General features: G+C 39.2%; 1 protein-coding gene across 5 annotated transcripts in view; it reads right to left on the bottom strand.

The window, feature by feature from the left end:
- LPAR1 (lysophosphatidic acid receptor 1) overlaps window positions 1-13382 on the bottom strand; it is a 114350-nt gene that overhangs the window by 44365 nt on the left and 56603 nt on the right. For all 5 annotated transcript variants that reach the window (XM_084898161.1, XM_084898160.1, XM_084898159.1 and 2 more), the window contains exon 3: window positions 854-1601. In XM_084898161.1, coding sequence (XP_084754287.1) covers window positions 854-1601 — 748 coding nt within the window. The remainder of the gene's footprint in view (window positions 1-853; window positions 1602-13382) is intronic.

Here is a 13382-nt window from a genome sequence, read left to right as displayed (position 1 = left end):
TGAACTTTTAAAAGACGCACTCTGAGCTCCAAGAGAAATGTTCTGTGTGTGTTCTTTTTGTGGGTAAATCTCCAGGGGTCAGAGGAGGACCTGGAACTTAGATGTTCTTTAATTCCCTGAGTACTTAAATGAAGAAATGAAAATATTCCTCCTGGTCATTACCATGAGTTTTTCATCCAGGAAAAACAATAGTTATTTAAGGGTAAACGTTGTTTGCATATACATAGAAGAATAAAAACTTGCTCCTCACCTTAAAATATAAATTAACTTCTACTACTTACAAATAGAAAATGAATGGGGGAAATACTAAGTTTTCATAGAGATGAAGAATGCTATAAATTCCAATCCATTTTATGCAGTAAATCTATACAAAACCTTGATATACTACCTACATGTGTGTAGTGACAATTACAAAATGTGAAAGATGACTTATTTATAAATAGATTCCTAAATATAGATATTTATGAAAGCATATTCATACAACATAATAAACACTTTCTATCTGAAAACACTTGCATAGAGGCCACCAGGCAAAAATCCCACAACAGGGCTACAGGAAAACCTGTCAAAGCTGGAATTTTCAATACTTGATAGCCAAACTGACATCTTTCACATCATCATGGACACTAAGCCACTGAGACATCTATTTCTGCAATGATTCTGTCATTGCAGAAAGACTGGTATGCTGACTTCACCACAGAGATTTGATAAAAAAAAAAGTACCTCATCTTGTAAATCCTGCATACCTCCTGGTGAATATTTATAACAGCGTTTACCACGATCCTGAACTAACGAAGTTTATAGTAAGACATCTAGAATCCGTAGAGCAAGGGACAGTGAAGACAAGGCTTACCGAGCACAATGACCACAGTCTTCAGAAGACTCATCATGGTGTCGCGGTTCCGCCGGGGCCCAGAACTGTGCCGAGACATTCTCATAGTCCTCTGGCGAACATAGCCAAAAATGTGAGCGTAAAGAACCACCATGACGACAAAGGTCACCAAGTTGAAAATGGCCCAGAAGACCAGGTAGGAGTCACTGTAGAGGGGTGCCATGTTGGAACAATGCTCAATATCACAGATACAATTCCAGCCCACGCTGGGAATCGCCCCCATCACAATGGCCATGGTCCAGATGACCACAATCACCACCACCACCCTGCGGTTGCTCATCCGCGTGTGGAGCTGCATGCGGAACACCGTGATGTGCCTCTCGATCGCGATGGCCAGCAAGTTGGCCACCGAGGCCGTCAGGCTGGTGTCGATGAGGCCCTGACGGAGGAGCCACGTGCTGACGGTCAGTCTCCGAGTATTAGGTCCCGTGTTGAACATCAGGTAGAAGTAGGCCAGCCCGGCAAAGAAGTCTGCAGCGGCCAGATTAGCCATTAGGTAATAAATAGGAAAGTGGAAGCGGCGGTTGACGTAGATGGCCACCATGACCAGGAGGTTGGCCAACATGATGAAGATGCAGACGGTGATCCCCAGCCCCATCACCAGCTTGCTGACCGTGTTCCATTCTGTGGCGAGATACTTCCCACTCCTGTTATAGAAGAAGGCGATGGACTCGTTGTAGAAGCACTGTGGTTCATTCATGGCTGTGAACTGAGAAGAGAAAGGAAGAAAGATGAAAACCAAAAAAAAAAAAAAAAGAAAAGAAAAGAAAAAAAAGAAAAAGAAACCACAGAACCCAAATAAAAAGACATATATAGGTAACACAAGATTTTGATGGTAAATGTCACACACACACAAAAAAAAATGTTAAAAAAGCAAAGAATTTGAAAATCTGCTTCTGCAAAATGTTCTATGATTATGTTGAAACCTCAAGGTTTCTCACTGTATTACTATCCTCAAGAGTTTCAAGATTAAAGACAGTTGGAGTTAAATAAATGACAAGGTCTGTGCTTGGTGGTTGCACATCATTGATGTTTACTAGAAAAGCCACACGGCCCAGAAATCTTACTTAAAATACATGAGAAAGATGAGAATTCTGCAGAGCGTTACAACTGGAATATTTATCACAGTAAAATCGACTTGGACCTGTTATTTAGGGAATCTGTAAACATAGTTGGTTTATAGATAGGGTATCATTGCCCTATTATTCAGCATTTCTGTTCTCACATAGAATGTCCTGTCTGTGACATTTTTAATACGAGTCCCCAAAAGGACCATCAGTCCCAACATTTCAAAGAGGTCACTATGGATCAAAGAGTCTTTGCCCAAAGCCAGCATTTGCTGTTCAACATTCCTGTGGGCAGCTCTGTCTATCCCCATGACTCCTTGTCCCCAGAATAGCAATCGTTAACCAATCTATGATGTTTGAGGACTTTTTTCTTTTTGGAAGACATAAGAAATATGTTACCAAACGTAATCTTCAAAGAGCAGCTGACCTTTTGACACTGCTTTACAAACAGCAAGTATACTTAGATTAGATAAAGAATATCTTTTATTCCCTGGCTGGTTTGGCTCAATGGATTGAGCATCGGCCTACAAACTTAAGGGTCCCAGGTTTGATTCCGGTCAAAGACACATGGCTGGGTTGCAGGCTGGATCCCCAGTAAGGGGGTGTGCAGGAGGCAGCCGATCAATGATTCTCTCTCATCATTGTTGTTTCTCTCCCTCTCCTTTCCTCTCTGAAATTGATAAAAATATATTAAAAAGAAAATAATAATATCTTCCAAAATGTGGAGTGATAAATAATGTATTATGTGTTTTCTTATTTTTTAATGTCATCAACTAGAATATATTTGCTTATTATTTATACCTTACTTGAATTCAAAAAGGAATAAGGAAGTTTATAATAGAACTAGAGGCCCAGTGCATGAAATTCATGCACAGGCAGGCTCCCTAGGCCTCGGGGACCTTTCAGTGCATTGGATGACACACAACCAACTGAGCCATACCAGCAGGGTGAAAATATTTCTTGAAGACAGCTCACATCTTCCTTTTTTCTTTTATTTGGTATTATGTTTAATTAATTACTTAGCAAATGTGATAGTTTTAACTTCTATTTTTTAATTTTTTTTAATTTTTTTTTTTACTTTTGGGTGTAGTTGAAATTCTAATAATGTATGGGTTTCAGATGTGCAGCATAGTTAACCACTATTTTAGACCAAATATTCTATTCAATATCCACAGGTTGTGCATAAATGTTTACAAACCCTGAAAGTTCCCAAACAGTATAAATGTTTATTAAATGGTTAGTCTTTTAATTCATCTAGGTATCAAGAGACTCTTTCTTTGACGAGACTTGAAAAGCTTTTAGATCATGATTCTACCATTACACATAGCATGTTGTATAATTATTTATAGACATTACAGATGGATCATGAGAATTCTCACTTCATATTACACAGTGTTTTACCAAGTATCATACTTTAAAACGATATTAGCTTGTAAGGACATGTAATAAGTAACTTCAAAATGTAATGGGTATTTAACATTAAAGCATGCCTTTAACATTTATGTAAAACTTTTTTTGTACTCGTTCAATAGAAACTTATCTGGCCACTGGGTAAAGCTAGCAATAAAACTACTGGTCCGAAATGTGTTAACTTGTCTGTTTCTTACAGATCATAGTCCAGGGAAGTAGTGAAGATCTTGTCCTACACATATTGGTGTCTTATGTACCTTCCACAGAATCTCATTCCCTGGAGTTCTGGGCATTTGGCTTACAGTGTTCCATTCCACCCAAATCTTGCCATTACTCTGGGTAACTCATCTCGTTTTTTTTGCCTTTCAGTTTCTGATCTCATCTCTGATGACCTTCTATTTCATTACAACATATCTGCCAACTCCCGTGGCCACACCCTGGACTTTGCAACCACTCAGAATGCCCTTTGGAAATAATTAATTTATACATCATATGTTGTGCATCAAAAAGCCACCAAACATGAGTCTAAGTAATTACTCTTCATATGGTTATTAAACAAAGCAAACATCAAAAATAATTCTTGAAGGTATAATTATTAAAATAATAATTTAATAATAATCTGGGATTAAAATCACCATATCAATAAGAATTTGAAAATAAGGAACTCAGAAGTATGCAAATTACTATTTATATTGTTATTAATCAGGTAGGATTCAAAACATACTATTTATATAGTTTAAATATGATGATTCAAAAACCACCAAATTGAGTAATCAATATACTAAAGTAGGATGACTACTTTTCATATTACAGAAGATGAAAAAAAGTGAAAATAGGGGGAAAAGATAATGCATAGAATGATAATTTTGTAAAATGTATATAGATCAGACTATAAATTATTTTATTTTCTTCAGAAAAAAAAACTAGTATTTATTGCAAGAAATTTAGGGAAAAACACATAGACAGACAAAACTCTCAATAAATACCTTTTTTAACTTTATTATTCCAATATCCAAATCACTATAATTAGACATTTCTCTGTAATAAGTTACAGAAATGTGTCCTGCCCAAGGAAAAAGATGTAAATAAGATGGGATTAACCCCACATGAAATTGTCCTCGAAGCTAGAAAGAGAAATCCACATCCATGCCCTTTTCACATCCACCGATTACATCTCAGGATCCTGGGTGGCTGGCTGTTCTACAGAACAGCTGTTGCAAATCTCAGAACGCACCTCACTCTATCATGTGATCTCAGAAGAAGTCAAAACAAATCTGCCAAGCCCAACTCCAAGAGGCACATGTGGTATTCATCTTCACTACGCATTTCACTTATTCATGTGCACATTCACAAACACGTACGGAATGCCAGGTACGGGCATGCCATTGCCCTGCACCAGGCCTCCCTGGGGTGCCAGAATGACACACCTGAGTGCCTGCAGAGGAGCCACTCACAACCTGGCCAGTGGGTTTTTTAATCTCTTGAGAGACAATGACATATTCATTAGCAGAGGGGATAAGGGAACACTTGGCACCGGCTCTCAGACGAGTAATTAAAACTATGTGACTTAGTAAGTGCTTAGATAAGAATGTAAATATGTACTCTACTGCCATTCTAAAGGAGAGATTTTCATCTCTGCTGGATAAGGGACCAGCAGTAAGACATAAATCAAGGCCTTCTAGGTCTCCCACTTCTGTGAAAGCACAACAATGGGATGGCGTAGGACTTCTTCCTGATCCAATGCTCACCAGCTGGTTTGCTCAGCGGGTCTCCAGACGCTCAGAGTGCGGACTTTCTCATCTGTCAAGCAAGGTCTGAGTCGCCTCTACGGCTTCTTCGATCCTAGCTCTTAAATATAAAGCCATGAGACCTTTGACACACATCCGCCCCCCAAAAATAATTAGAGAAGAGATAGTTTAGAATTAAATACCATGAATGCTCTATTAACAAGAAATATAGTCCCCACATTTTTCATGGCCTCAAAGGAGAAACAATTCAAAAAATGGGATCATTTGCCACTAGACCTAGAAAATAGGCCACAAAACAAGGCTGATTCAAACGAAAAATGTTTCAACTAGCTGGAGAACATGCAACTACTAGGTTTTTTTTAAGTTTATCTGAAAAAAAGCACATAAAATGTTACTTTTTATAAAGTAACAAATAGATATGATGAACAGGGTGAGGCAAGAATACGGTAGGTTTACAGTTGTGAGCCGGCAAAACGCGGTTAAAGCTGTTGTAACAATCATAACCTGTATGTCTTTTTTTTCCCATGCGAACAACGGTAAACCAATGTTTGCCCCACCCTGTACACATATTTGAAAAGAAACTTCCATAAATAAATTATAAATAAATGAAAACACTTTGTATTTTTTTACAACCTCTTGTAACAGGCTGAGATAAAGTGGGCAACATCATACTTGTTAAGTTTCCAAAGAGAGTGAGTTTTGAGTTGGTCCTAAGAGGAAGGAATGGGAAAATTCACTAAAAATACAAAGACATGCTGGAGAAAACTTTGTCTTCTCAATGAACTGCTGAACTCAAAGGGATGCAAACCAAGGTGATAGGCTGCCCAGCAAGCAGACTGTCAGATTATGAAAAAGGACATTAAATATTATGGGGTGAGCCCGTGGCCTTGACTGAGGCAGTGAGTTAGAGCTGAGACCCAATCATTAAGCTAGGGGTCTTGAAGATCTCCAGATCAGTAAAAGAATAGACCAGAAAATAATAATAATAATAATAATAATCTACCCACTTGCACTGGGGAAAACAAGCGAGTCTGTTTATTTTAGCTTAGGCTCCTGGTTGGGATATAAATAAAAGATTCCCTTCAGAAATCAGGATCCCAAGTCTGTAACTCACACACAGTTGGGCTTTGAAGTTAGTCTCTCTGTCAACCCACAAAAGGAGAAATTAACACAAAGCGATATCCCCCTCCCCCTCCTGCGCCCTGCTCCTGCACTGGCCAGCATAAACTCTCCTGAGGACCCGACCTCAATGCAGATATCATGTACGAAAATCATACATGATGTCTACTTAAGTCATTTTAATATCTATTCATAAAACTTTATAAATAATCTCAGAGTTCTTCCACCTATTTTATTATTAGAGTTATTCTAAAATACTTGATACTCTTAATGCACGTACATATAGATTTGGGGGATAATCTTCTCATCAAAGTAGTTTATTATTGAAATATATTGTAATTGACATATAATATTATTATTAGTTTCAGGTGGTCAATTTTTTTTTAAACCAGGATTATATGTCCATTTCTTTACGTTTGTAAGGAAATATGTTGTGCTCTACCAGCTATATTTATTAGACTTTTATACTTACAAACAGCTTGTCTATACTTCTCTTTTCTGTAACTAGCCTAGGGGAAAGCAATAGATTATACAACAAAAAATAGACATCACTTAATATTTTAAGTATTTAAAGCAATTTATTTTTAATAATTTTAAGGGGAAAATCATGCAAAACATCCTCATAAGACCAAATGTGGCCGAAACCAGTATGGCTCAGTGGATAGAGCGTCGGCCTGCGGACTGAAGGGTCCCAGGTTCAATTTCAGTCAAGGGCATGTACCTTGGTTGCAGGCACATCCCCAGTAGGGGGTGTGCAAGAGGCAGCTGATCGATGTTTCTCTCTCATCCATGTTTCTAACTATCCCTTTTCCTTCCTCTCTGTAAAAAATCAATAAAATATATTTAATTAAAAAAAAAAAAAAGACCAAACGTGTATTCCTGATACGCAATTTCAGTTAGACATCCTGGTGTAACTAAGACTATAATCCACACAGATTCCCTGTTCTTTGCCCCTCTTCTCTCTCCACTGTCACCGAGCCGAAGTCCCACCTGCAGGTTCAGAGTTGCCCGCTTTTCAAATCTAATCTTGAGTAAGACAGCAGGCACATAGGCAGCTGAGCCACTCCACACTGACGCGTCTCACAGAGGTAGGATCTATTAATATACCCAACCTTGACTGCCAGTCCTAAGTTCCCACTGGTCATCCACACACAGTACAGCATGCCAGAGGGAAGTCCTCCGGCGGGGATTCTTTTGGAGTCCTCCCCTCCATTGTTTCTGCCAGGTTACTTCAGCAGCCTCCTCAACCACAACCAAGTTAATGCTAAACAGAGTTCTAGATATACAAAGCCCTGAGAGTTGACCCAAGCCTAAAACCAGATGAATGTCTCTTCCTTCCAGGCCTGAACTAAGGCTCTAAAACCTCCCCAAGCTGGCTGGTGGAGCTTCCTCTGCGTGCAGATATTTTGAAATCAGGCAGCTATCTAGTTCACCAACAACCATATCTACCCCTCTTCCTGCAGGGCTGGCGTTCTTGCTCTCAAAGATCCTCTAGTTGCTTTATTGCCAGCCTAGTCTTTCAAGAACTAATCTGCTCCGTGGTCCTTGCTTGATGCTGAAGAGCAGGTATCAACCACTCTCCCTTCTCTCCCAACCTGAGCCTGCCGAGGATAATCACTTATGAAATGGGGTAAGTGTGACTTAAGGGCAGTTCTTTATGTGACGTGAGGCAATTACCGAATGGCAGCCTCATCACAGAGCAAATGAAGGTTGATTTTTGTAAATGACAGTCTTATTACAGCAAGGTACAGTTCTCAAAAGACACAAACCCCCGGGCCCTATTATTATGATCTTCTCAGCTGGTTAAAAAAACAGCAGGGCGGTGTTCCACCTTAGTGTTTATTCACGGAGAAGCTACAACAGAAGTTCAAAGGAAACGAGCTGGAGAAGTTGGGAGTGGAGAAAGGAAAACAGGCAAACAGCACCATAATGAGCAGGAGGAGGGAGAAGGCCACAGGTCTTTGAAGGATAAACAGGTAGCTCCATTAATCATTAAAGACTAGGCCTTTAGAAAGGATGCAATGGAAAGAAAGAGAAACAAACGTGAAAGGTCTCGTTTGTGGCTGACCCCAGGTATGCCGGTACAATTTTGTCCCAAGAATAGAGAACTCAAAATGTACCCTCGGATTCTGAAATACGATAGAGCCTCTCAAACGCTATCTGAATTTATAAACACAGAAGAGGGCATAGATGAATTTAGATTGCAATATGAGAACAAATTTAACTTCTAATGGAAACATGGTTCAAGATGGAGTCAGTCAGAAATTTCAGTGTTTATCTCCACTTGCATTTATTCCTGGCAAATACATTGCAGTTTTCTGTAGAGTGTTTATCTAACTTGGCTTTCCTTTGATGGATCTTTTGGCGTGGTACATAAGCACAGTATGCACATAGACCACGTGAAGAGTTAACTACTTTCTTCCTATAAAGAACTCCCAGGGTAATTATGGGGGGAAAGGAACAAATCAACATATGTCAGGTATCTATTAAGGGGCGGATACTAAACAGAGCTCTTGACATATTTTGCCATTTAAACTTGTAAACACAGTGTGTATTATTTGAACCCTGGAGATTTTAAAAAAATAATAAAGCTAAAAGACATACTTTTAAAGATCCCCTAGCTATGAGATCTAAACCTACACTTGGACCCAAAACCACTTGGATCTAAGCCCAGGCATACTCTTTTCTCAATTTCATGTTAGAGGAGGCCAGACCAGAGTATATCTTTATTGTGCAGCACTGGAAATAGACTTCTTAATGCAATTAATTGTTCACACCTTAGTCTAAAAGAGGGCACTATCAAGATATTCATGAGCCCTAGCTGGTTTGGCTCAGTGGATAGAGCATCAGCTTGCGAACTGGTGGGTTCTGGGTTCAATTCTGGTCAGGGGCACATGCCCAGGTTATGAGCTTGATCCCCACTGGGAGATGTGCAGGAGGCAGCCAATCAATGATTCTTTCTCATCATTGATGTTTCTATCTCTCTCCGTCTCGCTTCCTCTCTGAAATCAATAAAAATATATTTTTTAAATAAAATATTGGGGATCTCTTAATTTAGAGAGTCTTAATTTGGCAATTGCAACCATTCCCTTACTTTGGAGCCTTCAGTATATATGTCTCTCTCTCTCTCTTTTCTATTCATCAGTGGTGAAATATTCTGGTTAATATTTCAATCTATGGCCACATTTAGAGAATAAAGGGGGAAATAATATTTAAACCTTAACAAAAATCACTGAAGAGTGTTAGGCAGAAGAGTAAACTAATATAATCAATGTTTTTAAAGGATGATACAGCATACCAACTACCAAACACTTCTTAGAAAAACAATTGGGGAAATCTGAATATGAGTGAGTACAAAATGATATTAGAGACTTTTTAATAATGGTATTGTAATGGTTAGGTAAGTAAATGGCTTTTTAGAGATGCACAATGATTATAACAGTTGATATAAGATGACACAATATTAAGGATTTGTTTTAAAATATTTCATCTCCACCAAATGGAGAAAGCAAATTAAATATGGAAAATGTTAGTAAGTATTGAATCTAGGTGATAGCTACACTGAACTTCATTATATTATTTTATCACTGTGAATATATGAAAATTGCCATAATACAAAGTTCTTTAAAAAAAAAAAAAAAAAAGTCTTTCAATTTCAAAAAACACAATCCATTTAATATGGAATTCAACTGCTTTAATCCACAAAATTCTCCTATCAGAATTAAAACCTCTAAAACATAGATTTTGTAAATATGATTAATTTTGTTAGGATAACCTATTTATTAATAATGATGTTCAAAAACACCTATTTTTCAACAGATAATAAGGAAAGGCCTGCTTATATCAGATCAGAGTACTGGGTAAATACTAGAGAAGCAAATCTGTTAAGACATTGAAAATCTATTCAAAGTCATGTCTTTAATGAAAGCTACAGGAAATCTGGCAGGAACCTGGAGAAATCAACATGTCTTTGTTTCCTTGGATTAAAACCAAGATAGCCTCTTAACCAGTGATAGACAGAATGAAATGCCTTGTTAAAAAAAAAAAAAATACTGATAGAAGAGAAACCTTCCTTACTGGAATCCCAGGTTTGAGATCTGAGTACCTTTGAAGTTTTGAAACAACTCTTCTGGTCTCTAATACCAGTCCTGGATTTGAAAGAGGCCAACCCACTCATTCATATATTGAACTATTGACCCTTCCGTTCAAAAGGAAAACGAAACTTTTCATCCATATTCTTTCTACCCACAGTCACTAGATGAACCACAATTAAGGTCGTTCTAAACAGAGTTCTAGAAACAGAATAGTCATTAAGAGCGGCAAGTTTTTGGTATCCTGTCCCCCACCAGGTCCACAGGGCAGGAACACATTCATTTAACGGAATGAGCATGTTCCTGTCTGCGGACAAATCCCTGGAGCTTCCTCTGGGTAAGGAAGCTCTTTATCAGCGTCTGGACTCAGAGGACCATAAATCAGCTACAAACACAGCTTTCCTGCTGCTGCTAGTCCAGTTTCGCCTCACTATTCATCCTGCTTCAGAAGACCAAGGTGCTCTCCGAGCATGAGAAAACAAAAATCCATCTCAGACTGGGCAGCAGCAAAGCAGGGAATGCAAACTTGTCCCACTTCAAAGCACAAGGCCTATCTTTCACGGGCTAAATAGCAAGCCCAGCAGGAGTGACAATGAAAGCTTTCTTCCCTGTTATTGTTCCAAACAATCACAGGCTATTTGTTCATATTAATTAGTTTATATCTAGTATTAGGCAGCCTTGATTAGAAAATCGCTCTTTGTTACCAAATGAATAGAGTAACAAACAAAACCAAAAGCTTTTTTCTTTTCTTTCTTTCTTTCTTTCTCTCTCTCTCTCTCTCTCTCTCTCTCTCTCTCTCTCTCTCTCTCTCTCTCTCTCTCTCCTCTCTCTCCCTCTCTCTCTCTCTCTCTCTCTCTCTCTCTCTCTCTCTCTCTCTCTCTCTCTGTTTCTTTCTTTCTTTCTTGCATTGTTGTTTTTGCCTCAGCAAAGAATTTCTGAAAAGAATCGTCAGGCCTTTCACACTTCAGTGTGGGCTTATCATTACACCGGTCCTTGAATTCACTCTCAAAGAATGCAAGTTGATGTGCCAGACAATACCAGGCTAAGCTGATGGAGGGAACTGCTTGTTACGCCTTGGCTAAGGAGATGCTGTATTGAAATTACGTTTACCTTCTTTGAACTTTGGGGAAAACTTGATCATAGGAGAGAAGGCATCAATACAAGCGTGGGCACAAAGACAAATCAGTCCTGGACAAAAAGCTGACTGCACAAATTACACATGAAGAGCTGCCATATAATCAGGAGGCCCCTCATCGACCAGAGGATGCTGGGAAAGAAGTGACCCAGTGGTCGGCATCTCTCCAGAAGAATAAGCTGCCTCTGCCTGAGAGCGAATACCCCAGTTTATAGCTGACTCCTTCCAAGAGGGCTTGAGTCCCCCCAAACATCAGAGGCTTCTGCTGTTCCCAACATAAGGTAAGAATAACAGGGCTCACTATCCTGGTTGAGATTAATGAATGAACTTGTTCAACCAAATGGTCAAAAGCCAGGGTTTGAGCCCAGGTCTAAGACTTAAAAGCTGCACAGGCTTCTTCAAGATTGATGTTACATTCCTTCCTGTCAAATTCCTTTGCTTGCCAGGCCCTGCAAAATCTTCTCCAACCTTGTAACTTAATCCACCTTCCTCCTCTACCACCAGAAACATGCTGATGAATACGTAACAATGGGCCCTCAAGAGGGAGGGAGCGTGTTTGCCAATTTCCATGATGTAAATACTCCACCCTGGCTGATTCCAAGGGTGAACTCAATGGGCTCACTAAATTCCTGAAAACACAACCAGGTCTTGTGAGCTGGCAGAGCTGGCTCCACCGCGTCCCTTACAGCTTCATGACCCAACATACTGCAGCTCTCCTGAACTGGCATGTAAATGCTATGCTCTCCCACCTGGGGACTCTTGACATACACCCATGCCATTTCCTCGTCCTGAGCAGAATAAGTCATACTCATTCCTAAACTCCCAACCTGGGGCGGGGGTAATTTTTTCCTTCAAGAAGCCTTCCCTGATCCTCCAAAGTCTTTCCTGGGTTCTCCGCTCTATTCCTGGAGCACCCACACTTCCTGTGTCAGAGCATCTGTGACACAGCATGGTAACTTATTGTTTCCTTACCCATTTGCCACTACGTGTCTGAACTCCAGCAGGGCAAAGCATTGTTTATCTTATTCTCGCTTCCACAGGCCCGCCACAGTCCTTGTTAAATAATAATCCTGAGATGCATGGAGCAATCTGTACCAGATACTGTTCTAAGTTTTACACATCTTCTACACGACTGTATTAAGTTGGCTTTATTAATATTATGCTCATTTTTCAGATGCGGAAATGGAGGCTCTGAGAGCGAGTAACTCCTACTACCGGGATCTGAGCCCAACCAGTACGGCTGGAGAGCCTTGTGCATCCTTCTAGTGCAACATCCCTCCACACACACACACACTGGTGACTCTCAAAGAGAATGTTTTCATTAAATTTAAATTCTTAAATACAAAAGAATACGATTTCCTCAGGTAGGGCTAAGCTTTAGGGGGACTTTCCATCACCCAAGATCCAATCTTTGCCTTATCGGGACAATATCACTTCCTTTGACAATGTATGTTCTAGACATTCTGCTTTGCATTTACATTAATGTGCCATATGTTTGTCCTTAAAAACATATGGTCTTGTTTTACAGCTTTTTGTGAGTGGTTTTGTTTTGTGTGTGTGTGTTTTAATTATATTTTCCTGTAAGCATTATTCTGCATCTTCCTTTCTTTTCCTTCCATCAGATATGTTGAGGAGATACCACTGAATTCAGATATATAGGGGTGGGCAAAAGTAGGTTTAGAGTTGTTTGTATGAAAAATAATACAATAATTAATAAATAGTAATACAGAATAAACTCTGTGTTTCGTGTCCTCACAACTGTAAAACTACTTTTCCCACCCTGTATATTTGTCATGTTTAACTGCTGCATGGTATTTAAATCATTATCAGCATGCCTTAAATTTATTAAGCCCTTCCATTATAATATAGTCAGATATGATATATGGCCTTCATCTAAGTCTTCAATGAATCTCTTTATGC

The sequence above is a fragment of the Pipistrellus hanaki genome (assembly GCF_964339955.1).
Source record: "Pipistrellus hanaki genome assembly, chromosome: 11".
Classification (NCBI taxonomy): domain Eukaryota; kingdom Metazoa; phylum Chordata; class Mammalia; order Chiroptera; family Vespertilionidae; genus Pipistrellus; species Pipistrellus hanaki.
This window is presented reverse-complemented; position numbering and strand designations above follow the sequence as displayed.